Source organism: Paramacrobiotus metropolitanus, unplaced genomic scaffold (assembly GCF_019649055.1).
Source record: "Paramacrobiotus metropolitanus isolate TYO unplaced genomic scaffold, Prichtersi_v1.0 Parri_scaffold0000009, whole genome shotgun sequence".
Taxonomy (NCBI): Eukaryota; Metazoa; Tardigrada; class Eutardigrada; order Parachela; family Macrobiotidae; genus Paramacrobiotus; species Paramacrobiotus metropolitanus.
The window spans coordinates 878,111-901,961 of record NW_026570229.1 but is presented as its reverse complement, the minus strand read 5'-3'; the positions used below and the strand labels follow the sequence as shown (position 1 = coordinate 901,961).

The 23,851-nt window shown below is 43.5% G+C and overlaps 2 protein-coding genes across 2 annotated transcripts; both read left to right on the top strand.

Moving 5' to 3' along the window:
* The first annotated feature begins 923 nt into the window (after positions 1-923).
* Positions 924-3,311, top strand: LOC129583101 (uncharacterized). Its single transcript, XM_055474816.1, has 4 exons — positions 924-1,072; positions 1,684-1,910; positions 2,078-2,377; positions 2,613-3,311. The coding sequence occupies exons 1-4, from the start codon at positions 1,068-1,070 to the stop codon at positions 3,164-3,166; spliced, it is 1,086 nt and encodes a 361-aa protein (XP_055330791.1). The 5' UTR covers positions 924-1,067; the 3' UTR covers positions 3,167-3,311.
* Positions 3,312-3,553: 242 nt separating this feature from the next.
* On the top strand, positions 3,554-5,213 carry LOC129583050 (uncharacterized). The gene is made up of 2 exons (XM_055474744.1): positions 3,554-4,420; positions 4,502-5,213. Exons 1-2 carry the CDS (start codon positions 3,614-3,616, stop codon positions 5,066-5,068), a joined length of 1,374 nt encoding a protein of 457 aa, XP_055330719.1. The 5' UTR covers positions 3,554-3,613; the 3' UTR covers positions 5,069-5,213.
* Positions 5,214-23,851: the final 18,638 nt, after the last annotated feature.

Below are 23,851 nucleotides of genomic sequence, written 5' to 3'. Positions count from 1 at the left end.
AGTGCATTTGCCACCATGATGCTGCTTGTTGCAGCCTGGAGCAGTTTAGTGATGGTAAGAATCTATTTATTTTAACGACTAACCTCACCTGTTGGTAAAGACTGTCGGTCTAACTGAAGAGCAAACTTAACAATGCGCGTTCTGTGTTTGCAGTTAGCGGCTGCCTGCCGGCTTCCGGGTGAAGGGTGCTCCGATGCCATCGAGTGTTGCGAGGACCTCTTTTGTGAGAAAGTCGACGCGGTATTCGGCTTCTGCCAAGTGGAGAATCCCCCTTATGGCCGCACCACCCAGCCCCCTTCGATCCCAGATACGCCGACGAAGCAACCGACCACCATGGTCAGCAGCGGCTGCATCACTGGCTCGGGAACGTCATGCACGCATGATAATTACCGTGAAAATCGCTCTTATCCCATTGTGGGTACGTTGCGCAGATAAAGTATTTGCCGGTCATTTATTATTATTATTAGGTTGCTCTGAAGTCTAAATACATATTGGTCTTCAATGTTAAGAGTTATACGATCCTGCTAATTATCCATCACTTCCTTTCGATGCAAACTACGGTGGCTATCGCTATTCTCCCTATGGTGGCATCAGTCCGCTGTCTCCACCGTTTGCCTTTTCTGGTTCGCCTGTTGGCACCAACATGATGCCGGGTGGGATGCCAAACAATCCGAATCAATGGTGCGAACCCAAATTTACACCACTTTACTCTGACCCAAATCTGTTCGAGCCAAATATCTGGCCCAATGCCAAGATTCGTGGAATCCCTTATAGGCTAGGTAAACCTTTAAGTCCGCTGCGCAGCACACGTGTCTTTCCTTTGAATAATTGTTGGAGCATTATTGCGTTCGGTTTGCCGTTTTTAATAAACGCTCATTTTATTAATTTGTTCGCAGTATACGATAACACTGTGAACGCGAATACGAGGTTTGTGAACAGTGCCAAGCGAGCCATCGAAGCCATAGACACTGCAATGGGTGGATGTGTGGGAAGCTGACGCAAATGAAGCATTTCCTGTGTTAAACATCAACATCTTTCAAGACTTCTGTACGTACCAATCCTGCTCAATGGGGTAAGTAATCAGAAACTACGTACATAATTATCTACGTAAATTAGTGGTAAACTAATTGATTTTGATTTTTCTTCATTCTGATGGTTTTGCATTTAGTGCACTAATGAGACGACCCATTATTACGCATGCTAATTTATTAATCACATATGTATTACTCATTTAATTATTAAATAATTAGTTATTTATTTATTTTGTAATTATCTAGTCAATTAGCTAGAGTCGTATTGTTACTTGCAGTTACAGTTTTACTGACTTTCAGTTGCTAAAGAAGTATAGCAGACTGAAGTCTTTACTGCAATACATAGCGTTATCATTTTAACGTGCGCCGATTAAACCGTCAAAACCAAAGTCCGTAAAGATAACACTAAACCACATTTTCGGTGATAACAGTTAAGCTGTCATAACGCAGGTATTAACTATGTACAGTAGTGGATACTAAATATAGATGTACAGTATGTATGTGGAAAGAGCTGGTATACGTAAAATTATTTTTACGGATGTATACACCGCATAACCTTCGTGAGTCATACCACTACGGCCGGCATTACACAATCAAAAGTTTAAAAAAAAACCAAACTTTATTGCTGTGTGCGTTACCTGCGTGGTTGTAGCGCCCCCTATTCCGAGCAGCTGGGTTTAAATCCTGACGAAAAATCCGATAACGGGATCTACATAAACACAGTACCGTTCGATGAGCCTCAACATGAACGCCCGGATTGGCTGCTGGAAGTTGTTTTTATTCACGAAATCCTTCACGGTGTTTTTGATATACGGCATGAACATACGAGGGCAGATCGCGATCAGTACATGAAGCTGTTTTCCTCCAATCTGATGTGCAGTAAGCACTCCATACTGAACCAGCGATAAGCAATGCCAGCAATGGGCATTAAACGAAATTTTGTTATTATGATTAATTAATCTTAACACTGTCATGTTACCGTGTTCAATCAAATAATTCAGTAAAGAAATACGTTAAAACTGCCTCAACTCCATCCCGCTTTCCAGATAACCCGATGGATCCCAACAATAATCTCCATTACTTCGAGAAAAACGACCCAACCGCACCACATTTCTCATCGGATATGAAAATGCCTTATGATCCTCGCAGTATCATGCATTCGGGCTTTGACGATTATTCCAGAAGGGTTGATGGTACCCCTCTTACCACAGTCCAGCTACAACCCGGAATGCCGCTCTTTTGGGTCGCCGGACCCATCCGGGAAACTCCACGCTTACGATTTTTTGATGTGGAAAAGATGCGCACGCGTTATAAGTGTCCCAGACAGAATCGTGAGCTTCTCAAAGGTACCCAATCAGTGATTATTCCTATTTAATAACAGTTTCAGTGAGAAAACGTAGCTGCTCCCAGTTAACAGTGAAAATTGTGTCAATCACCCGAATTCTGTGGTAGTTCTGCTGCTATACCTCATCCTCCTCGCAGTCTGACTTTTCATGGTGTTTACAATAATTGTTAGTAGCGTCAACCACCTTATCAGTGATTCTTAGAAAGGTCATCTGTTGTATTAATCTTGATTTCCAGAGACCCGGGAAACTTATTTTCTTTTCAAGTGGATAGTGGACTGCGAAGGCGACCCGTACCAACTGGAAAACTACCTCAGCCCTGCCGAGCTTACCAACCGCAACATGATTGAGAAATGTGCCCGACTTGCCGAAAACTACGGAGTGCTGGCGACGCTAAATCTGACCGGAAAAAGCTGCAACGTGCATGACAGTCTCGCTAACTGCCAGTATAAGCCTCACTCGTCCGGTGATGTCGCCATAATTGGGCGTAGCAACCGCCTCCTACGAACCTTTGACAAGAAGGTAATTGTGCAGGCTGGGTCGAAGCCGGTCAGTCAGATCTCCGGTGCCCTTCTGCGAGACCTCTTGAGTGGTGAGTGTCAAGCCCTTTGCCAACTTATGCCGGGAATTTGTGTAGCAGCTACGGAGATAAACAAGGGAAACACCCATCAGTGTCAGCTGTACTCCCAGTGGCCGACCCGCTTCACCAACACGATGGATCCCGCCGTGACGACATACGTCGTGGAAGACTGGGATCGGATGCCTATAGATGACTATAATTCGTTGGCTTAACAAAACGTCCAATTATTTTAACGAACTCATGATAGCTAGAGTAGATTCGGATTCGTGCCAAATTTATCACTACTTTCAGACTCGAAACTGTCATAACGATAAGGTTATTTAGTGGTCATTTAAATACACGAATAGATTTGATTTCCAAGATCGTTGATGCTGCCATGGATAAATTTCTCTCGGTGCTGTCCGCTTCAGTGGTGCATTTAGTACATTCATTCATTAGAATGCAACTGCCATACAGTGATTCGTCACGTCACCTGAACGTTTCTGCGCAACAGCAGCAGCATTACCCGCGATTTATCACTGTGCAGCACAAACCATGACTGCTTCTTCGAAGAAAACCTGTTTCATTTCCACAGCAGCCGTTTCTGTCATTAATTTCATATTGAGCGTTGCCGGCAATTCTCTGCAGCTGCTTCCACGTTGCGCTAAAACTCAGCACAAATGCCACGTCTATCTCTTATTAATGTTCATCTGTGTTTGCTAAACTTCGTTTGCAAAATAATGGCATGGTCTCGCGTTCAATATCTGGCGCTGTCTGTGAAAGAATATCCAGCTATTTCAATGCGACCTGTATCCATGACAAGGATATTGGCCATGCTGCTCTTGATGCTGGTATGCTGGTCGGCACCGGTGACGGCGGTTTTTTTGCGAGCAGATTCGGACGAATACGTCCACGGCGCTGACCTGTACCGAGGAGGATACCCATCCGGTTGGGACTCTCCTCAGGAATACGTATGCCACAGCTATGTGCTGCCGGCGTGCAACGACGATTGGCCGCGTTGCGGCTGCCACAAACGGGAGTACAACGTCAGCGCCATTTCGCGCAATCTGACAGCCTTGGTGATCGGCAATTCGGAAGACCAGGGTGGCTGCGGTGGGAGCTGCATGCTGAGCACCTTTACGCCGCTGCCGCATCTGCCCAATCTAACCAGCATTTGGCTCTTCGATTTGTGGGTGGCGCCGGACGATGGGCCGTTCCCACTCAACCGCTTCCTCATCAACGTCCAAGCGACCGTCACCGAAATGCGTCTAGCGGGGATCCACATTCCCGCGTTGACCCGCGAGACCTTCGCGGGATTCCCGCTGCTGACGGACTTGCAGCTGAAGAGCAACCGCTTAGCGGCCATCTCGCTTGACGCCTTTGCGTTCCACGGGCTTCCATCGAAATTCGTCACTATCCACATTTACGAAGGGAATTTTACCAAATTCGATTGGTCAGTTTTCGCACCGGCGGCTTCAACATTGGAGGTACAATTCGTGCATTGTTTATTATTTTGCCGGATATTTTTGCTTACATCGCTTCATAGTAAATTGTTCGAGTGTTTACAGAGGGTTTCCGTGATGTACAGCGAAGTGCAGGAAATCTACTTTACTAAGTACTTCGCGATGCCGACATTACAGACGCTGTCCTTGGCCGGGAACCGTCTGACGCACCTCAACGACAGCCTGCTGTACAGTCTGACCTCGCCGTGGGTGCGTCCGAAACTAGATTTGCACTCCAATCCGTTGTGCCCGTCCGACGCGGACTGCGACTGTCCCGCTCTAAAGAATCTATGGGAGTGGCTGCTGCGGAAGCCGCCGCTCGGCTACACCGCCGTCTCGCAGTGCTGCTCCATCTCCGACGGTGTCACCTGCGGTAACTACACCAAGGGTACGGCCACGCCCACTTGGAGCAACGCGTCGTCAGGTGGGGTGCACGTCCCACGCGGAAAGTCCTTCGAGGGAGCGCAAGTCACAGCTCTGGCGGCGAGGCGGTTGTTGCCGTACAAGTCTCGAGGAAGCATTTATCCGCTGTCGCTGTTCGATTTTGTCTACTGTACACACGCTGCTGGCTGCTATCCAAAGAATCGCTCAACCTGGACACAAAATGTCACGCTCGGCGCTAGTGCCGTGTGATGTAGCAAAACTTTACAATAAGCACGATTCTTTGTCGTATGATGATAAAGTTGTTTACAATTCTTGTTCGTACTTCATAATATTCCGTTCCTCAAACGCGAATTTTGCGGAGAGCTCTTCCGTGTCTAAGAATAAATTACGTTATTACAAGAAAACTACTTTCTGTTTGTATTTATGTAGTATGTCATGAAATACTGTATATCTCAAGGAATAACAATTACTCATGGCGAGCGAAATTCTGGTTGCTTAATCATTAAGCAACCAGAATTTTAGGTCACGTTAAGGCTTAATGTGACCTAAAACTTCCGTGTAAGCGATCCGCACGCATTAACAATGACCTCCATAATTAATGCGATTTTCCAAGAAACCTGTTCTTCTTTGACGGTGCGTATGTGTATGGCGCTGCAGGCGCTCTCAGTTCCGCGAGTAAAACTAATTATGATACCAACAGCCGCTTCGCGGAAAGCGATACGCGCAAAGAAAGCGGCAAAAAAATTATTTAGAATAAGAACGCTGTTTCGTTTAGTTTCATATCTCTTTAACGCGACTGCGGCTGGGAGACGTTGACACAGTCGGCAAATGCGGTACCAGCTGTCTTCTGGAGAACCGTGTTCCGCTGCCCTTCCGGTCCACGCTGACCTACATCGAGCTCTTCAATATCTGGGTGGCAGGCGCCATCCACTGGAAACCGACAAACGGCCGAAAAATGCACCGCTAGGGGAATCGAACCCCGGCTACGTCGTTTGATCCGCCGGTAGGCAGTACCACTGCACCACGGCGCAACGCCGCAATACGTCAAATCCTTTGAAAGGCTTTATCGCAGTACGGGACCCGCTTCTCTCCTCAAAGTAGTAAATAAAGAACCGCCGATTGAAAATAATTTCTTTTCTCTCCTCGTTTTTTCAAATTCTTTCCACATTTTGGCCGCGCAGTTCTGCGTCTAGCATCAGGTACATAGATAAATGCATCAGATAAATTTCGAAATAATTATTGGTGAACCTGTGAATGCAATGCTTCACTTTATGACAACGCATTTGCTTACATTGGATTCTAATTTGCTGTTCTCGTTTAAGGTTTACTCGAAGGTCGAACGTCCGCACACGTTCAGGGCAGAGCCCAATTCAAGGCAGTAGACACCCAGAACAACAACAATTCTCCAGAATATGCAGCATTCAGATCAAGCTCTAAACAAGAATACAGTCTCTTGGCGGCAACTAGGAAGTTATGTTGCAAATGTGCCAATCTACCCAAGAAAACTGCGGCTTTCGGTGCTGGGAGCTTACCTAAGCGCTTTTCGTATAAGAACCGCTTAGAAATTTCATTATTATTCTGCTTCGATCTGCTTTGACCTCGTGATCATTTCGCCAAGTGCAGGCAAGACACACACACAGTTCAACGCGCTGATGTTACACGTGGGCGTTTACCCTCTATGACTGAAATTTTTGTCCAATTTTCTCTTACAAAGCTGCTTGGAGATACCGGAAACGGTAATAAACCGGAAGTATAAACCGGCTTTGCTTTCTGAAACTGCTGTTTACGGGTACCTGCTTTTCTTGCCATAAGCACATTCGGTCACTGACAGCTTCCGCATCATGGAGATCGCTCAACATAGCCGCCTCAAGTTGTTTTTAAAAGCGGATGTAAGAGCATTCAAACGCATCAACTTAACTTGATTCCGCTTTGATAATACAATCTGGTCGCCGGATCCCAGAAGCGTAAAAAAACTGCAGTAAAATGTATTGTTTGGAGGAAGTGTTTATAATATCGCTTATAATAGGATCCATGTCTAACTGTGCGGCCGACACAATCCCAATAAAGTATCCGGGATTTCCCGAGCAGAACGTCAAGGCTCACACACGCAGGTGTTTTGACGTGTACTGGCGTTCCTTAGTACACATCTTTACTACTTCTACCCCAAGGCTTAGGCTAAGTACTTACTACAACCTCTTCTCAAGTCATGACCCCGAGTCTCAGTATCGACTTCTGAGAAATCTCCAGCAGAGAACTTTGACCGCGACTTGCCATTTCGCTTTGACCGCGAGTCACTGACGTAGCTAAACCTTTTGTTCTTCTGTACGAGCTGACCTCTTGTTCTTATTAGTCCACGTGTAAGGATGCGGCGGTTAGATTGGTCCACGTGTGTGTAATCGTAGTTCATTGGCTAGTTTCTAAATCCCTATTGTTCTCAGATCCGTACCTGCGCGTACGAAGAGCCGCACCTGCGAGTGCCCAGGGCTATATAAGGCGCTTGTCGCCCATAGAAATGTCAAGAGTTGTAATCCCAACAAAAGTAGAGTCTTGTTACTCGATCTGATTAACTTCAGGCTTTTGCTCTGGTCTTCTCTTTCCAAGTGAGGCTGTTCAAACTGACCTCTGGGTGACCTTTCACCTACTGTCAGGGGTCATTCCTCTATCTCGTCGACGTGCATTATGGCTAAGGCTATTTTGCCGCATTTTTTCCCCGTGCGGCAAAATAGCCCTTTGCTATTTTGCCGCACACTGCGTTAAAATAGCCTTTAGCTATTTTGCCGCACTATGGTCGGCCGAATAGCCTTTCACTATTTGGCCGCACAGTCCGCGGAAATAGCCTTTTGCTATTTTGCCGCAGTATGACCGGCAGAATAGCCTTTCGCTATTTCACCACTGTACGGGGTACGGTCTATTGCTACACTTTATAGTAGAGCAGCGGCTATAAGCCTAATGTTCTTATGTGTTGAGGCCACCGCTTACGAAATTGCGTACTTTGTTTTACGCTCTCGGCTGTTGTTTGTTTGAAATATTGTGAATCGTTTGGCGTTTCAGGAAGTCCCTGTCAAAATCAATTTTTGTGGTGCAGTAAAAGTGATCAGTGGTAGGGATCTGTTAATGCACATTTCTAAGACGGTTTATTCATCGTCAGATACATGGAGAGCGGAAGCTGTTCGTGCACATTAGTATTTCTCAGAGATACAAAAATGTGAATTAAGTAGACTTTTTACCGGAAAAGCATGGCGTAATTTCGACGGACGTCAGCGTATTTTTGATATACCCATTACCCACACTAGAAAACGCGCTTAACCAAGCAACTGGCGAAACCGGAAGATGAGTATCTACGGGCAACATACCCGTGACAAGGTTTAATGAAACAAATGAGACTGAACTCTGCTGCATGAAAACTTTTTACTTTTCCGCAAGTGTCAGTCAAATGCATCACATTACAAGGGCCCAAACGTGTGGCATATCCAACCGCTTTAACCAAATGGTTTTTCTTCAAAAGGGATTGTACATTCTTTCTTGCTTTTTTAAAGTCGTGATCGATTTAATAGAGAACTACGATTTTTCAAATGTGAATTATGAATATTAGCGGACTTTGTCTAACTTGTAGCACTGGCCCAATTGACCCCGACTGCAGGATGCAAACAGACTGCCGCCGACACAATGCCTGCCTGGCTTCAGTGCAATCCCGACTTAACCGGGTCACATTTGCACCTCTTTCCCCGATTCAGAGTTTTTTGCACTTTCAATAAAAAAATTACAGATTTAGATTCAGCGCAAAATTTTATTGTGGTTTTCTGTCTTTAAAACGTTTGTAACCTTTATGAATCGTCAGAAAGTCACAGCCATACGTTTGCGACTTGATGACTTGATGATCGTTTTGGTCAATGTATTTCTTTTGCCTTCCGAGAAATGTTGACGAGGTAGGACGCCAGAAAATGTACCGAATTTTTGCACATTTCCGTACCAGAGTTTGCCCTTAAACCCTACCCGAGGGTTTGCAATTTAAGAAGATCAACTATCACGGGTTGACCAGGTCATAGGCGAGAATAAATTGCATTAGTTAATTACACGAACAGCATAAATACCGGCTGCCGGTTTAACGCGCGCGTAATAATTTGGAATCGCGATAAGCTCTTCAGTAACGTAATGGATCCGGTAACTTATCACGCCTTGCAGTGGCACCGTCGCCATTATTTGGTAAAGGTAAAGAACCGTACCAGTACAGTGCAGATGACAATACTAACAGCGACGACGACAAGTCGGTTGCTCGCACCAGCTAGGATTACCAGCACTATTGGTATTGCACACGTCAAGATTAATTATTAGTGTTGACTGCTCTCATGCTTGCATTAAATTTTCGTAATCAGTAGTACGCTCTTGATACTATCGGCATATAGTACTTATTTGTGGCCGCAGTAGATACTGTTGTACATTGTTAAGCTCTTATTATGTACGTGAAATATTACTGTATCGCATCTGTCTGGGTCCAGATCCCAGTTTATTATTCGCATGTGTTCGCAAGATTCTCCAAGTTCATGTTAAGGTTAAAGTGTATCCAGGATACCTTAACATTATTGTTACTTGGAACGTAACTAATTTGTTAAGTAATTTATTAAGTACTGTAACTGAAATTGCAGTACGAAAAACACTTAACTAATTTATTAAGTAATTGGATTAGCAGAACAAAAAAGTGTTAGAACAGGAAATGTAGATCGACTTGAACCGCTTCCTTAGCGAACTGACCGAATGTTGCCAATACAGGAAAACCAGAACCGGGTATACTAATGGTTAAGATTATTTTGTATAATCATAGCAGCAACTCTGGCGAACGCTGCGAATATTGGAAAACCAGAACCGGTATAACAATGGTTAAGCTTATTGAGCCTGACCTTAACAGCAACCTTGGCGAACACTGCGAACGCTGCGAATATGCGCAAATCAGAACCGGCATACTAATGGTTGGGATTATTTGGCATAACCTTAGGAGCAATCTTGGCGAACGCTGCGAATATTGGCAAATCAGAACCGGCATACAAATGGTTAGGCTTAATTAGCCTAACCTTAACAGCAGCCTTGGCGAACACTGCGAACTCTGCGAATATGGAGAAGTCAGAACCGGCATACTTGTGTTTAAGCTGAAACCATAAGCATGTCGGAATACTTATGGTTTCAACTGCACATGTACAAGCGTGACAAGTTGAGCATAAGTGGATACAAACGAGAAAACCAAATGTACGGAATGCGCTAACTTCATGCTGCGGCACGCCACTCTGCACTATATAAAACACATGACATATGCTTTGCGTTGTTGGCCTATAAAACACCAAATTTTGTAGTAACATCAGCAGGAGGAGCCTGACCGATGGTGGCTAAACTAAAGTCGATGCAGCAAGGGCCGATCCAGCTGTGGAGAGCAACTTGTTGTTGCGATAAATGGAGCGTAGTATGCAATTATGCTAAGCGCATTTCGCTCCGCCTGTAAGTACTTTTATAATATGTATGCTCAATTTGTCGATAGGCTAAGTCAGGCTTATACTCGCTTACGCAGTTAGAAGCGTTGTGGTACGTGCGCCTGTGTTAACATCACTAACATGCACAGTTCAAGTTAAAAGCCATCCGTTACTGGTGAGCCGGGAATCAAATTTCAGGGACGAGGCTGTTTAAAAAAGGGGGAGCTGACGAACACATTTTTCATGCAACTCAGCTCACCTGCAGCCTTCAGTCGGTTAAGTTGACAGATGTTGTCATAACATACGAAGATGTTTCCCCACTCTTCCGGCGCAACTTTTTGCAGCAACTCGTAGAGTGCGCTGACAATAAACAGGTACACCTGCCCAAGACTTTCAGCTCTGAAAAAAAACGCATGTCACTTCGCAATACTGCTTTCGTATCTTACAGCAATTATCTGTACCCTGCAATTTATTAATTACTATCAGAACGCTAGCACAAACAGTAGTAGAAAAGAAACAAAAAACTTATAATAAAAACTTTTCTTCGTTGTATCATGTTCTTCTTCATTCTGTCCCAGCATTTCTCAAAAGAAACAATAGTAGATCTGATTTCGGTAAATGACTATTCTTCGTTCGCGAGAATGAGCAGGCAATTCTAGTTGCTGTGTTGTGGTAATGCGCAACCATGCAAACTGCTGTTATTTGCGGATGGAATGTAGTCAATGTACTAATGCCGAGCCAGTGCAAAGACGCCACTGCATTGCGATTTTGTCTGTAACCTTCCTTGAAATTCAGGACGATAATTTGCAGTAATTTGCAGTGCAATGCCTACGTTTTCCTAATTTTTTCTCAGGTTTTCTTATGCTTTTTAGAAGAAACAGCCTCCCGACGATTTGTTGCGTCGAAAGGAACTCGCGACGAAATATTTACCGTCGGGATGTCCATTAAACTACTTAACTGTCCGTCGCCTGGCAAGATGACCTTTCGGCGATATGTTTGCGGCTAAATGTTCTGCGACAAATCGTAATTGACGAAATGTCGCGGTGCCCTCGTTTAACACAGTGTGCCCACAGGATTGTGAGCTAGTGTACCTGTAGATGGGAGCAAAGCTGAAAATATGTCCCGTTGGTCCAACAAGAAACAGATAACCGCGACTGTACAAATGCCCACGCTGATTTTCTCCTTTCTCTTTTCTGCAGCCGAGCTTGGGGTCAAACTTTCGGCAGGCAACGTCTTCAGACTCGGCATCTACTTCCCCGCTTAGAATCGAGTCGATGTCGATTCTTGCTTTAGTCTGCAGAGCCCTGGAAACTCCTGCAACAATCGAAACCTGGCGGCACCATTCTTACAAAGTATATTTAAGCTTGAATATCTTTCCTGGCTTAAGTGACAACTGTGCGTTGAGCAATCACATTTTACAGATCAAAAAGTGAACATTACGGAGCAAAAATAAATGCAGAGCACGACTTGATGTGCTCTGTACGACGAGATAACCAATCGATTGTGGATTCGTTATTTTACGGCAGGCTGACGAAAGTGCCTATCTACGGCAGACGTATCTAAAGCATCGGCATACTAACATCCACGACTGATTATTTGGTTACTGACTTACTGTCACCAGTGGATAGCATAATCGACAACGAATACTGTATATGCAGTCCGCACAGAATAGCCACAAGTACAGCTATCCACGCATGGCCACGATTAATGAATGGCCACTATCCACTATCAATAAAAAATTCCGCCTAAATACCCATTTGTATCCAGAAAATACCCTAAATAGTTATTCACCTGCCATATGAATAGTGATTCGATCGGTTTCTGTTCCGCTTTCTTTATCAAAGATACGGTGTTTCAGACAAAACAGGGACCTGCCACATGGCGAATGCGTGCAAACTTGAGGAAAGTTAATCAAGGAAATTCCTTCCACGAAATTCTGGAAAAGCCAAATCATGAATTCGAGGTCATGAGTATTTAATAATCATCAGAGGCGAGACACGGCGACTTTAATGTGAACATTGATTAGATTAAATCAGTTTCATATAATTATTAGCTTACCACTTGTACGTTCTAGTCTGGCGGTAGATAGTTATTCATAAATCACGAAAAACTATCACAATTCGTGTAAACGCTTACATACAATGATGGGGCTGCAAATTATTTTATAATGCTGATACAGTTTAGCAGCAACACTATGGTCGGTAAACAGACCTAATAAGGAAGATCTGCTGAATGGTATAACACACCCAGCGGCTACTTACCCGCACTTCTGCTATACAATGCCGGAACACGATTTTCCAAAGTCCGTCCATAATAAACAGTCTCCCACACCCTTTGGCTACGCACTCGCCAGAACAGCGATGTTTGTACGTGCTTGCGAAGATCTCGTCCATACGCTTGTCCAAATATTGCAAAACACTTCTCTGCTCTTCAAACTGGAAGGTGATCTTCTGCTCTCTCATGTCGCATTCGATCTCATGTCGCAGGAAAATAACCGCCACGGTTTTTCGTGAGAACACTGAGACGAAACAAGACACACTTAACACTTTTAAACTGGCCAAACTATCTTGTATTAATTGAGACACTTATGACTCACACTTATTCCAACCATATGTGTACTTCATAGTTTCCGCGATTCCGTCGTAAGTTGCGTGATTAAAAAATCTAAATAATAAGTACTGTACATTTAGCAAAGCTGAAGACAACGTAGCCGAAGCATACATGTTATTCACGATTTCATTGGCAAATTTCCTGCAGACGTAAATGTCCTGAGAGATATCAATAAACGGCTGCTCCACATCGTAAAAGGAATATGTAGAAGTCTGTCGGTTCGACCATGTGCATGGAGAGTAGCGGGACTCGCAACCCCGGCATCTCAGAGTAACAGCCAACCCCTGAATAATCTTTCCAGCGCCGCAAAAGATTGTAACCTAATAAATAATCAAATTTTTTTCCATAATCAGCTGAAATATACAATTGATAAATTCTGCAATATCGGTTTTTAAATAATGGACAATCATATCTGTAATTTTAATTTACCGTTGAGATTTATGAAGCAATAGGTAGAGAATCTAGAAAACTCGGCATCTTTGATGCAAAAATAATGTAAATTAGACGCTATAAAGTAGGTTTTTTGGGAAGTAAACGCAAAATGCCCCGTGGACTGCTGTGCTAGATGAATGAATACCCGAACTGCTGACGTACTAGGAAGGCGCACTCGCTTTTGGCGGGCACTGCATGACCAAAGCGTAGCATGATTATAATTATGGTAAATAATACAGATTAGGTTGTTGGCATTATAAGTCCATTATATGATGTTTACAATTATCGATTTGGAACTATTAGCACTACTTTATCTTTTGCAGAGCTGCCGCAATTAGTAATTTGATGAAAAGTAATTTTAGCAAAAATAGGCAATTGGTAAAAAATGCGGCAGTTTACAATAGCCGTCTCGTAGACGGACGACAAAACAGCCATTGCTATAATTCTGACCATTGGTATTGCTACTGCCGCATTTTGCCAAAATTGTCTGACATTTGCATTCTGATATATAATGCATAGTGTTGCATACAGTTTGTAAATACATATAGCAAAGGTATTAAAAGGCATCGGTACCAAAGAAATGACACCACGGCTGGTGACAGCCGTGAGTACAAACGACCACTGTGCGAGTATGTCCTATACATCAAGCCGCGAGTACTTCTGGCCAGTGCACACCTAGGCGCATGGACGCGTAAAGGCGTTAGTGCGGTTGTATGCCTTGCAGTTGCTCACCACTTATAACTACCATGAAAATACCCAATCAAATGCGTAGGACCGTGACAAAAATGATGCCGATCAGTGGCAAGAACGCGCAAGACACATTTTCAATCGGCTTGTTATTTAATCAATTTCTGGGCCATTGCAAGGATCCTCTTAATGTAGATAGTTGACCGTGGAACCCCATACTAGCGCCCAACCCCCGGAAATTAACGCCCTGGGGGAATGAAATGCCCCCCCCCCCCACCCGGGGCGTCATGACCGCATTATATTTCAAGTATCAGACGCCCCTCTCCCCGTAATAAACTCTCCCTGCAGTTTTAAGCGCCCCTGCCGAAGTTCCCAAAAAAATAAAGGCCCAAGCGTTATTATCGGGTTTTACGGTATATGCGAAACGCGTGACGCTAGGTCGCAGCGACTTACCATGAAATTAATTTAACTTGCCTCTTGACTTCTTATACAAAAGAAGTGATGTACAGTGCTTAGCCTGTGTAAATCGAAAGCATCTGGCAGCTAAAATACTAAGTACTACTATCTGGCGCCATATGATGACCAGTCTCAAGCTCGTTATCACTGCCCCGAAATTAAACAACACATGCAAAATATTGCGCGCATCGGATACCATGTCAATCGAAAGCTGCATAACGCAATAACAAGTAACCGCTGCGTTAACTTACACCACGAAATGCACTATTTACGTACTATCTTCTACCACACAGCAAAGCGCCCGTAACTGCCATATCTTAGTTGGATTACGGTGCCATGCCAAAACTCTTGGCATTTCTTTATTAGGTCCCTTTTTCCACGCACAGCCTTTTAAACAATGGGTTACTGGGGCACACAGCACCTTGACCGGAGCAACGAAAGGATCGCCTGTTAGAAAATCGGGCGAGTAAGATCCAAAATCTTTTAGAAACATCTCTCCCAATGTCGTCGGCATCCCCATCATTTCGGATGAAATCTGGAAAAATAAGTCAATCCCTAGTTCACATGCTCAACACGGTAGTACGTCAATTTTCTGACTTCCGTTTTGCTTCATTACAATCTGTTGGCCGATATACTGCTAATTCCAGAACCTTATTAATCGACAAACTGCATACCGACCAACACATCGCTTTTTAACTACTGTATTTGCTGCGCCCGACTATTCACAGAAATTCGACCAGTGTATTTTGCTGTCCCACGCTTTACAGAAAACATTTTATTGATAGACATTTTCACATTAAAATAATTATTTTTTGTGCCTTTTTATGACTTGACGCAGTGAATCCGCTACCGACTGCCGTGCAACTGGTTGTACACTTAAACCTTTGTGAGTAACGTACCGGTCTGTACTTTGTTTATAATCGGAATCCATTAACGTCCGAGCGAAAAATGAAAAACTGTTAATTTCTGGATTTGCTAACTCCTCGCATAAAAATAAATAATTCACCATCAACATGTTCTCCAGCAATGATGCCCTGCTGACAGGAGATACAGTGTTAGACTGATTACATTGTAATGCCAAGCGGACCGGCTTCACCGCGGTCGATGGCAGTGTACAGACAAAATGAAGGAGTGCGTAACAACGATGCTTCATGCGTCTGCTAGGAGCAGTCGTAGCATCCTAAACACGGCACGCTTTATTTTCTGGTGCCGTTGTTGCAAAAAAAAATCACGATAAAGCAATGAAAATCGAACCAACATGGTTTTAATAGCGAGCGAAACATAACTTGGCGCGGCTGAACGAACTATCTAGAGCGGTTGAGTGATGATTACGTACACAGAACTAAATGAGAATTTGACGAATTCTGTACCTTTGGCCATGGTGCTGACGGCAGCCCCAGAAAATCCTTCATGTAAAAAAAGTTTAGATTTTCAAGTATTTGCAGAAACAGTAACCATCGCATGACTTAATTAATGAGGCGTGTCCACATTGAAGCTTGAAATAGCAAAATAACAATTTCACTATTTCATCCTAACCTAATGAATCTTCATTGTTTGTAACTATTTAATCAAACTGAAGCATCAGACTCTAAAACAATTTCAAATTTTAAAGCTGGCACAGCAACATTTCCTTCTAATTATAGTAGCAAGGAACTCACCTTCAACCGCCGGAAGTACGGTAAAGTTACTGGTACTGCGGCGGAACAAATCTTGAGCCGTTCAACATTTTTGAGGCCGTATTTTTCAACTATAAAAGAAGATGCCTCGCGAGAGTTCGTTTGAAGCTTTATTCTTTCGGCCATTTCGTTGAAAAGCTTGCAAGTGGAAATAACAAATTGGAAATAACAAATTGAAAATTGGAAATAAACAAATTGAAAGGAACACGTAAATCTGCGACACTTCCGTCAGTATGGCTCAGGAAAACGAAGTAAGTAAGTACGCGTAGTTCGGTCAGGTTACATTATAAGCACTTTCAAATTACCAGCAAAGGCACTTAACAAGCAAAGACAAACTGAAAACACAACTGGAAATAACAAATTCGCGTTCAGTATCTACGACCACTGAAATCTGCGAAAGAGGAGCAAGATCAGAACCAAAATGATCAGACAAAAGCCGAACACTAGAGCGCGAAAGATGAAAGAAACCGACAACCTTTGTGATGCCGCCGCTGTACCGATGCCGCGCACGGCAGCGCATTCGGCATGTTAACATGGGTGAACCGCACACACTAGGGTAGTCCATAAGCAAGACCATTATTTTAATGACGTGTTGCTGGTGATTGGGACGTTTGCGGACCGTCCTGTAATTTCTAAACAAAAAACGTGCTGTTAACTGCTTCATCAAGTAAAATAAAATTTTCGTTTTCAAGTTATTTGATCGAACTACTTCTTTCTCTGATCGGCACAGCTTATCTCTGCCTAAAGATGGATTTATCGGTAAGCTATACGCTTTTCCTCCTTTTACTCAATCAGCCAACATCTCTATTGGTTACAGACGACCGGCTGTTACACGTTTGATGTGGACAAGGGAAAGACCTTCAAAGTGGCAACACCGAGAGAGCAGGATGACGGCCGCAGGGAAGTTCTAAGCTGCGCAATTGAAATCCAAGCGATTATCTGTGGTGATGAGAGTGATACGGACGCCGGATACCTTGTAGACGTGGATTGCGATGAATTCGGGAAATAGTGAGTTTACTATAAAACACATTAATTGTCGCAAGTCACAGATGCGCTGTCTTTCCTCGATATTAGTCACAAATTTTCATCCCAACTGTAGAAGCAGTTACATCGAAGGCTGTACAGACTTTAAAAAATACTGCCACTGCTGACGCGCGCAGTATGGGAACAAGGCTATCGAAAACAACATATCAGTACATCGCTTTAATTATCGCGTAGCTGCGAATCGTCATAAGGAAAATAGTCTTTTTTTCTCAGTATATGAAACCGATTTGTTCTTTGTTAAACGTTTTCAGCGATTATCAACGTTATTTAGTCTTTAATTGTACGCGTTTTTCTGTTAATGATGTCACCGTCCCGTGGCTTTTGGTTTTGTATACCGATAGACCCAAAATAATAAGCGATACTGCGGTATAGGGCATACAGCACGGCAGAACAGTACGTATTAAATCAGCAGTAGTACCTGCAGTTGATACCGTAGCAAAATTGCCGAAAGTTTTCTGACACCAGTGCGGGAATTAACAGTTAACTGCACATCTCTGCGAAATTGCAAATACAGCATCCTAACCAGTTACCTATCCCCGAAGATCAAGAATTGTATCCGTCAAGGTGGAAATTGCAAATGCATATAGCTGCGATTGCTAGTGCCCGCAATTTTTGTGCGATACCAATACTATTCAGGGTTACTCGTGCCGCTGTTTCAACGACCGCTATTTTATCGCTAACAAAAACCCTAACACATTTTGGGAACTAAGGTATCGCATAATATTAAAACCGCTTTTCAAACACTGTGCTGTTTATTAGTTGTTATATACCGTTATAATAAGCGTTATTATCAAATCTGTGGCACGACCCACAATAAGGGCAACCCTGAAGTTGTCGCAAGACGCGCCGTAGTTATTAGGCCGTAAATATCCTGCCTATTAAACTCGTAATTAGACTATAAAAATGCTGTGGTGAATACTACCAAGGTGTTGCATACATGTTCTGAGATTCTGCACGCAGGCTATGCAACTACATCCTATAGACCCGGGAACTACGCCAACAAAACGCGTTTAGCTTTGCTGAAGCAGGATGCGTTCTTGTTTCGGAAATGATGGCCTCTCCCGAAATTTATCGCGTAAAAAATAGCACCCCTGGAAATGGTGCTGTGGAGAAGCGGCTCACGTACAACGACAAGTCTTTCAAAGTATTTCAACACTTTGCGCCGTGGTGCAGTGGTGCTGCCTACGCGGATCTATCGACGTAGCAGGGATTCAATTCCCCCATCGGTGCATTTGTCGGCCGTTTCTTGGTTTCCTTCGACTTGCGCCCTGCTTAGTGTGCCATCTCCCCGCGAAACAAGCGCACCTGCACCACGGCGTTAAAGTTCGAAGTATTTGCCGCCCAGTGCCACAAATTAGGTAATTACGGTATGCGTTCATACGATTGGTCGTAATAATCATTTGCTAGTTTGCATAACGCTGGGCTTGAAAAGGAAATATGTGCAAAGTGTGAAGATGAAAGTTTCAGGTCAAAGCACTAAGGAATTACACTTGGGAACTTTTAACCAGAAAGAGCGGCGTGAGGTTGCATTCTCAAGCAGCTATTTATAAAGTTTTTCAAACGCTCTTTTTGCATAACTGAAATCTTTTTGATAGTGAGTCTTAAGAATTTCCCGCTCTAGTGAATTATTTTCCGTTACTTTACTTTCATCGGAATGTACCATCAGGTACATTCGCTTGGCAGTATGGGAATTTGCACTCATAAACAGTAGCAGAAAGGTCATCGGAAGACCTCTATAGCGTTTCGATTTGCAAGCAGCAAACAGCTGCCGTAATTTACGAATGGCGAAGTACCAATGTGGCAAGAAGTGAGACTGTTGGACTACGATTCGCTCTTGATAGCTCCTGGGCGTTGAGGCATTCAGTCTGTTACGCTTTCGTTCGTGATTTTTCTGTCTAGATGGTGACGAGATACTAACCGGTTTCGTTACATATTTCAGCAAAGGCTTTCTCTCCATCACCGCTTGGAACTCAGCAGAATGTCTGAAGACGGCTTTGAAGAAAGGCTGCAAAGGCTTGCCTGCGATATTCTGCAAAATGAGCCAAAACGACCTTCAAGAATACGGCAAATTTCTGACAAGCGATTTTATTCAGTAAGTAGCTGACTTTAAAAAAATTTTTTAGGCGGATTAAACGAAACCCAAATGATATATAATCGTTATATCTTCGCTGCACATTTCTATTCTAAGCCAACATCGTGCTGAAATGATGCGATATGGCGTTAATGAAGCCGATATCACAGAAATATATTTTTTCTTTAGGAAAGCCAAAGAACGCGGTGACCCGCTTGTTCGAAAAAGAGTAATTCGCCATGGCCGGCAAGCGGACGGGGATACTGTGGTTTTCGGCCCGGAAACTGCATTTCGTAAAACTGAAGTGGGCGACTTCCAACGCGTCGACCTTTCCGCAACGCAATTCGTTTGGGTTCCCGGATCGCTGCCTGAGCTGTCAGTCCCTAAAACTTTACCGCCTGATTATGACGCTCTGTCGTTCCTGTCATCTTTACTGCCAGATAAAACAATGCTTGGGCTCTGCATGGCACTAGGTAAGACCCAAAAGAAACGAAAAAGCAACCATAATTTTCACGTAATCGGATTTCTTAGAAATTTTTTCAAATTAAAATTTCCTTTGGAGAAATTGTCGGTGAGCCATCAAATGACGGAGAATTGATCTTTGCTGCGCTGCACAAATGAAAAAACACTGGTTTTCAATTTTAAATTTTTCTACGAGTTTTTTAAAATTGAACATGTAGCATAATTGACCTTGGCAAGTACGTTACGCTTTGGCAACTTGACGCAAGTTCAGTGCATCTGATCTTTCTCTACATCTGCTCGGCATGCTATTCTACGATATAATACACAACGAAAATGAAACGCGTTTCAAAGAGCATTTAATGCGCTTGTCAAAGTATAGTGCGTCTTGCGCCCTTTGCAGTACTTGTTATCGACATCGCAAAGTAACGGTGGCGAGTTTAACATCTCCCATGAAAGGACGAAGGTATTATTAAACGTACCAGCACCCATGAAGATACAGATACAGTACCTTAACGTTACAAAGCCAGTATAATGCATAGTGCATACTGTAGTGCACTCAGGGGCGCTTATGCTTCTACGGTTCTTCACGTTCTACTTAGAGCATTTATGCTTTGACACTGAAACTCAATGGTTTTGCACTGTTGGAAAAATTATGACTTAGCAAAAAATGAACTTACATGGCGCTTTTGTGCCAGCTGACCTTTCATTTGTACGTTTCTGGGAGTTTACAAAGCGTAGCTGCGGCTTTGCCTTAACGTTTCTTGCCATCCATGGCCGGTTTGAGCAAAGAATTCGTTTATTTCTTTAATAAAAGGGTGAACACGTTAAGCTGTCGCATGCTGATGTAATATTGTACTACATAATTCACGCTCCAGTATTAAATCTGCCAACGCATAGCAGTTGACGCAGGCAAAAGGTTTTCGTCAGTTTTAAAAATCGCTATTTCGTACTCTTACTCATGCATTTTCAGGGGGCGCTTATGCTGGTTTTCATTACGACGTTACCATTGCAAATTTCAAGCGAATGCCGGTACTGTTCTTGTATGGAGACACAAACTGCGGAAAATCGTTTGTTGCCAGTATGGTGTTGGAAATGTTTGCGCAAGGCGCATCTCAACTGTGCGACTTAAAAAGTACTACCGTAGCGGCACTGAGAGACTTCATCACAACACAAAACCTTCCGGTTGTGATACACGATCCAGTCGGCCCAGAAATTGTGAAGGCAGCAATCGAAGACACCTACGAGAAGAAAGCGTTAGCGAATTACACAGAACGGAAATATCCGCGGACTTCGGCAATTATTACGCTGAACTCTGATGCACTGGCAGACTTTCGTAACTTTGACGGGTGGGTTGTTTCAGTTTTTTCCTATTTGTTATACAGTCAGAATTAACGAGACAATTCCACAGCATCCGAGGCATATCGCGCGGGAGTCTTGTGTCTTTCTCGGAGCAAATTGCGGAACGCAGTGCCTCGTTACGGATTCAGGACAAGAGTTCGTTCAGCTTCCTGTCTCAGCATGCGGAGAAACTGTACGTATGCCGCGATACTGAGATTGCGGCAGTCGCGCGTTACAGTGACTCGATCTTCCCCGAAGTTATTGAAATGTTGACGAAGTACGGCATGGGTCAGTCAAAGCAGCGAACTGGTTTCAACATATCCTTGATTTATGGATACACTTGCACGGTAAGCTCTTACGGATTCCTCAACACACGCACGCTAGCCCACAAACGACTACCAATGACTTCGATCTTATTTCGGCCACCCTCATTTCGGCCCAAGTATTCAGCCGTCATTCACTTCGGCCGCAGCACACATCGCCGACTTCCACTTCGGCTTGTGTACTCTTCTGCCGTCATTCTACGAGCGTAAAATATTAACCTTGATGCGAAACCTCGGGACAAGTGAGTTGTACTAAATAAGAACCGCGTCAACCTTCAAGAGAAAAAATACACATTCCAAACCAAGCTTAACTGAACAAAATGCCTGGTGATAACCGCTGGTACATATTTCAACATGTACAAGCTCAGTGTTGTCCACTATAAGCCTGCATGATCGCTCGAGAAAAGTGAGGATCGCGCAAAGTCGACTTTGAAAACCAAGGAATTCCGAAAAACTTGAAAATACAAAACAACAGATGAAAACGAAAGAAATTTACGAAAAAGTGAGCTCCGACCGGAGTGAGCGTTGCCCGAAGTGATTCTGTGCGGCCGAAGTGTTACGCGCCATAATGATCTGACACAACAACATGCACGGTCATAGTCTTGACCTGCAACTGTTTTGTTCCGGACGTTGCGAAAAATTAACAGGTTCATACATTTGCGTATACAAGTCTATCAGCCAAACAAGTCCATATCAGCTAGACATTACAAGCAATATGTTCATCTTTCTTGAACGGCTTTGTGTAGGTACTGGACATTGTGGATGTCGAAATGTGTGTAAACAGGGAAGCTCTCCGTGATTTTGTCCTGAAATTTATGTGCAAAGTAGCGGCTACCTGGCAGACGCAACCGCAACCAAAAGCCAAGCACGCACTTCCTCAGACACCGCTGTCGCCAAAGTCTAAGGAGCAGAAAATTTTGTCAGCTCCCAGCGACCTTAACATGATTATCGAAGGTGCAATCGAAAAAGCGGAACCAGTTACGGTAAGTATTTTAGAATACAGCCATTGAGCGTCTATAACGTGGGCAGAAGGTTTTCGGCTGACAAAGAGGTTGCGCCAATTTCCGCAAAGTTTAGCTTTTTTAAAACATCGCTGAAAACCAAGGTTTACGTTTCCCTAGGTAAAAAGCAATGTCAAGGTTTATACGGGAAAGGCCAAAAGTGGGGATCAAATTGCTTTCTTGGCGTTTAAACTCGAGGCCTTTGAAGCGGATTTGAAAAGCAAAGGAATGGATACCCGTTTCCTGTCCGGTTATGTTCCTGCACTTCGTCTGATTTCCAACGCTGAAGTTTCCCACGATGTACGTTTGGATGGACGTATTCTGAAGGCGTCAATTGTCCCCCTATCATACGTTTCGAAAAGGGTTACGGAGTTGCTGGGACAAATGGGTAGGGGAACTTCAGCGTACCCTGTGTGAGATAAAAGTAGTTATCAGTTATAATGTAAGATCTTATAAAAACGTGCTGAAACATTTAAAAAAACCGGCAAGCACACAGGACCAACTAGAATTTACATGTAAGCCCTTACGCTTCCATTACTTGCCTTGCTTTTGACAGTGTGTTTGAACAGAAGATTGCTGACAAAAAGTACGGTAATTGCCGCCACCCGTATGTAAAGAGGTGTAAAAGGGTAAACTGGTGGCAGTAGGCAATCATGGTGCAAAATCTTTATAAAAAGGCAGTGCGAATAGCTAAAACGTGGTGACAGTCACGGGAGAAGTCACGACGGTGAAAATCATAAAATTATTATGCTTATCGAAACTGCACGGGCGGTTGAAACACTACAGCTCGGATGGACACTTACTCAATATCTCCTTATCTACGAGTGCACTGCTGTAACTGGTTTCACAAAGACAGGAAAAGTTATTAAGTATAGTATCTTATTTTGTACAGTTTGTCTTTGAATCTGTCTTTTATTGCTCGGTTTTTTAAATTTTAATCTGATTTTTGAGCGAACATCAGTATTGGAAACGCTACTAGCTATCTACACGCAGCATACAAGTGCCGCTAGCTGTAGATTTTTGCTGTAAATTTGCTGTAGATCGTGAGCGTATGCTTGAAGTACATGTACACGTCTAAACACGTACATAACTAACCCGCATGAAAGGACTGACAAAATAATTTCAAACTACCACTTCTTGAGGAGCGCTTTATGAAAACGAAAATCGCAGAAAAACAGTACGAAAAAGGAGTATCGAATGGTTGGGAAAAAAGAAAGTTCTGCTACTTGCATACATAAAAGTAAGCATCTTTTTGGAGTCTTGACAAATAACGTTAAATCCGATCTGAAATGGGCTTTTTTATGTGGCTCCTAATGTATTTAAACGAGTTTTTGAGCTGTCCGTGTGCAAGTGGCAGTCATCTCTTGCCTACTCATACAGATAACTCTCCAAAATTTGTTGCACTTGTCTTTTTTCCTTTCCCGCAGAACCGTCCTACCTTCAACTTTAAAAAGGGAAACCAAATCAGCAAATTTG

Excerpts from the sequence above, each read along its gene's own strand:
- LOC129583101 (XM_055474816.1), top strand. Across the intron at positions 1,911-2,077 it reads TTCCTCCAATCTGATGTGCA|ATAACCCGATGGATCCCAAC; the intron begins GTAAGCACTCCA and ends CCCGCTTTCCAG. Across the intron at positions 2,378-2,612 it reads GAATCGTGAGCTTCTCAAAG|AGACCCGGGAAACTTATTTT; the intron begins GTACCCAATCAG and ends CTTGATTTCCAG.
- LOC129583050 (XM_055474744.1), top strand. The coding sequence starts at position 3,614 with ATGCCACGTCTATCTCTTATTAATGTTCATCTGTGTTTGCTAAACTTC. Across the intron at positions 4,421-4,501 it reads CGGCGGCTTCAACATTGGAG|AGGGTTTCCGTGATGTACAG; the intron begins GTACAATTCGTG and ends GAGTGTTTACAG.